Raw genomic sequence first — 2,164 nt, 5'->3', positions numbered from 1 at the left:
CTTGTTACTGGTAATACAAATAATAATATATATATGGCATAGAATAATATACGCAATTATATCTATAATATATATAATAACATACATAATATATTATAATATAATATAAATAGCTAAATATATATATAATATATATTCTAGATATTATTATTGTATTTAGATATGGTGTTGCATTTAGGTATTATTAATATATTATTTTTGTATGTGATGTGTTTATATATATATATGTTTATTTTTATAAATTTATTGTTTATAATTATTTACGATTATATAATTATTGGTGGTTTTGAAATGACATTGGCCTGTCTGGCATCCAGGCACAGACATAATGCACGGGTGTAATATGTATTACATATGCTAAGGACAAATAACAAAACAGTTTGGGTTGGAAGGATCTTAAAAATCAACTCATTCCACCCTTCCTAGTAGAAGGGATATCTTGCACTATCCCAGGCTGCTCCAAGCCCTATCCTGCCTGGCCTTGGACACTTCCAGGGATGGGGCAGCCACAGCTTCTCTGGCCAACCTGTGCCAGGGCCTCCCCACGCTCTCAGGGAAGAATTTCTCCCTAATATCTAATCTAATCCTACTCTTTGTCAGTTTAAAAGCCATTCACTGTTGAGCTTTGATGTGCAGTTGGAAGACACCCCTACTTCTTTCTTTCCAGGGGATGGAGAAGTAAAATTTTCCCGAGTAGGTGTGGAGAACACCTCAAAATGTTTAAAAGCTTGTTCCTTTTCCCAGCTTTCTCCAGCTGGTCAGTCCCTTTTGTCACAGGAGAATTCTTCCTCCCTAATCTGCCCTGACTCTGGACCTCGAGTACCAGGGATGTGAATGGAAACTCCTGGTCAGAGCAGTTAATCACATCCTTATTTCATCTCCCATGTTCCCAAGGCCCATTAAAACATAATGGTTTTGTTTACCCAGCCTCCAGTCATTGCTGGGAATACCTCAGCAGGCCAAACAGGAAGGCTGGGCTTTACAGCTCTGACTCCTCATCACGGGAAGTCTCTTTGGTGTGAGCCTGGGTGTGAGGCCAGAGTTGGGCAGCAGGTACCACTGGTGCTTCTGCTGTTGCACAACTGGAAACTCCTGCACCCCAAAGCATGACTCAACTTCTTCTGATGCACTTCCCTGAATGCTCAGGAGGGATGGTGAGACGGATCTTGTGTTTCACAGAAAGGTGTTATAAATGTGAGTGAGGTGCAGGTATTTGATTATTACATAACTGGGGGGCTTTTAGCACCGAGAGCAGCACCCACAGTTGTCTGTGCACTGTAACTTTGTGCTGGCAGTGTGCTTTTTGCTTGTTTGAGAGATTTGGTATTTCACAGTAAGGGAAGATGTATAAAAGAAATACTGCTGGGAAAAAAAAATCTTTATGGGCAGAGATTCTAATTCTTCTGCATCAAAAAGACGTGGAGGTCTTGGTGCCATTAAAGATGAAATGAAGTGAGGAGAGTAAAGTGTTTTTCACCTTGTCTCGATATACTTGCAGACCTTCTGGTCCACTGTGTGTTTCTGATCCGTTCTGTGTCCCTTTCCCCCTGTCAGGATGCTGTTTCCCCTGCCCCTGAGGGTGGCCTGCAGTCTGCTGGGCTGGTTCTCCCTCTACAAGTGGTTCTGCCACCGCTACAGGCACCGGAATTCCGAGTGGAGCTGCAGGCTGGTCACCCTGACCCATGGCATCCTTGCCACCTGCCTCTCTGCTTACATTGGCTTCATTGATGGGCCCTGGCCTCTGAGTCACCCAGGTGAGTGATGGAAGCTGTGGTCCCAAGTCCCTCCATGGGTGAGGGCACTGAGGGGCTCTCCCACCACCACCAGCCCGCTGGAGGAGTGACGGCTGTAGTTGGCGTCTGAGCTGCTCTGTGGTGGGAAGCACCAGAGAAATGGGGAGGCTGGCACTGCATTTTGCTTGTGTGCAGCTGTGGCACTGACAACTGTGGCATTGTGACCTGGGCAGGGGGGGGACTCAGTGCCTTACAGTTCTTTGTGTCCCTTGTGCTCCAGGGTCGCCCAACACAACCCTTCAGGTGCACGGGCTGTGCCTTAGCCTGGGCTACTTCCTCTTCGACCTGTGCTGGTGCGTGTACTTCCAGACGGAGGGTGCCCTGATGCTGGCCCACCACCTGGTGAGCATCGTGGGCATCGCGGCCTCGCT

At 46.4% G+C, this 2,164-nt stretch overlaps 1 protein-coding gene across 1 annotated transcript in view; it reads left to right on the top strand.

Annotated features, from left to right (window-relative positions):
- LOC114070749 (transmembrane protein 136-like) overlaps positions 1 to 2,144 on the top strand; it is a gene marked incomplete at its 3' end in the record, with an annotated part of 2,698 nt that extends 554 nt beyond the window's left edge. The window contains exons 2-3 of the mRNA XM_027908318.1: positions 1,555 to 1,754; positions 2,014 to 2,144. Of these exons, the coding sequence (XP_027764119.1) occupies positions 1,556 to 1,754; positions 2,014 to 2,144 (330 nt within the window). The remainder of the gene's footprint in view (positions 1 to 1,554; positions 1,755 to 2,013) is intronic.
- Between the last annotated feature and the right edge of the window lie 20 nt (positions 2,145 to 2,164).

Source organism: Empidonax traillii, unplaced genomic scaffold (genome assembly GCF_003031625.1).
Source record: "Empidonax traillii isolate 1590-97213 ecotype Southwest subspecies unplaced genomic scaffold, ASM303162v1 scaffold1678:size223582, whole genome shotgun sequence".
Taxonomy (NCBI): Eukaryota; Metazoa; Chordata; class Aves; order Passeriformes; family Tyrannidae; genus Empidonax; species Empidonax traillii.
Note: the sequence above shows the minus strand (reverse complement) of the source record. Positions and strands in the feature narration are given on the sequence as shown.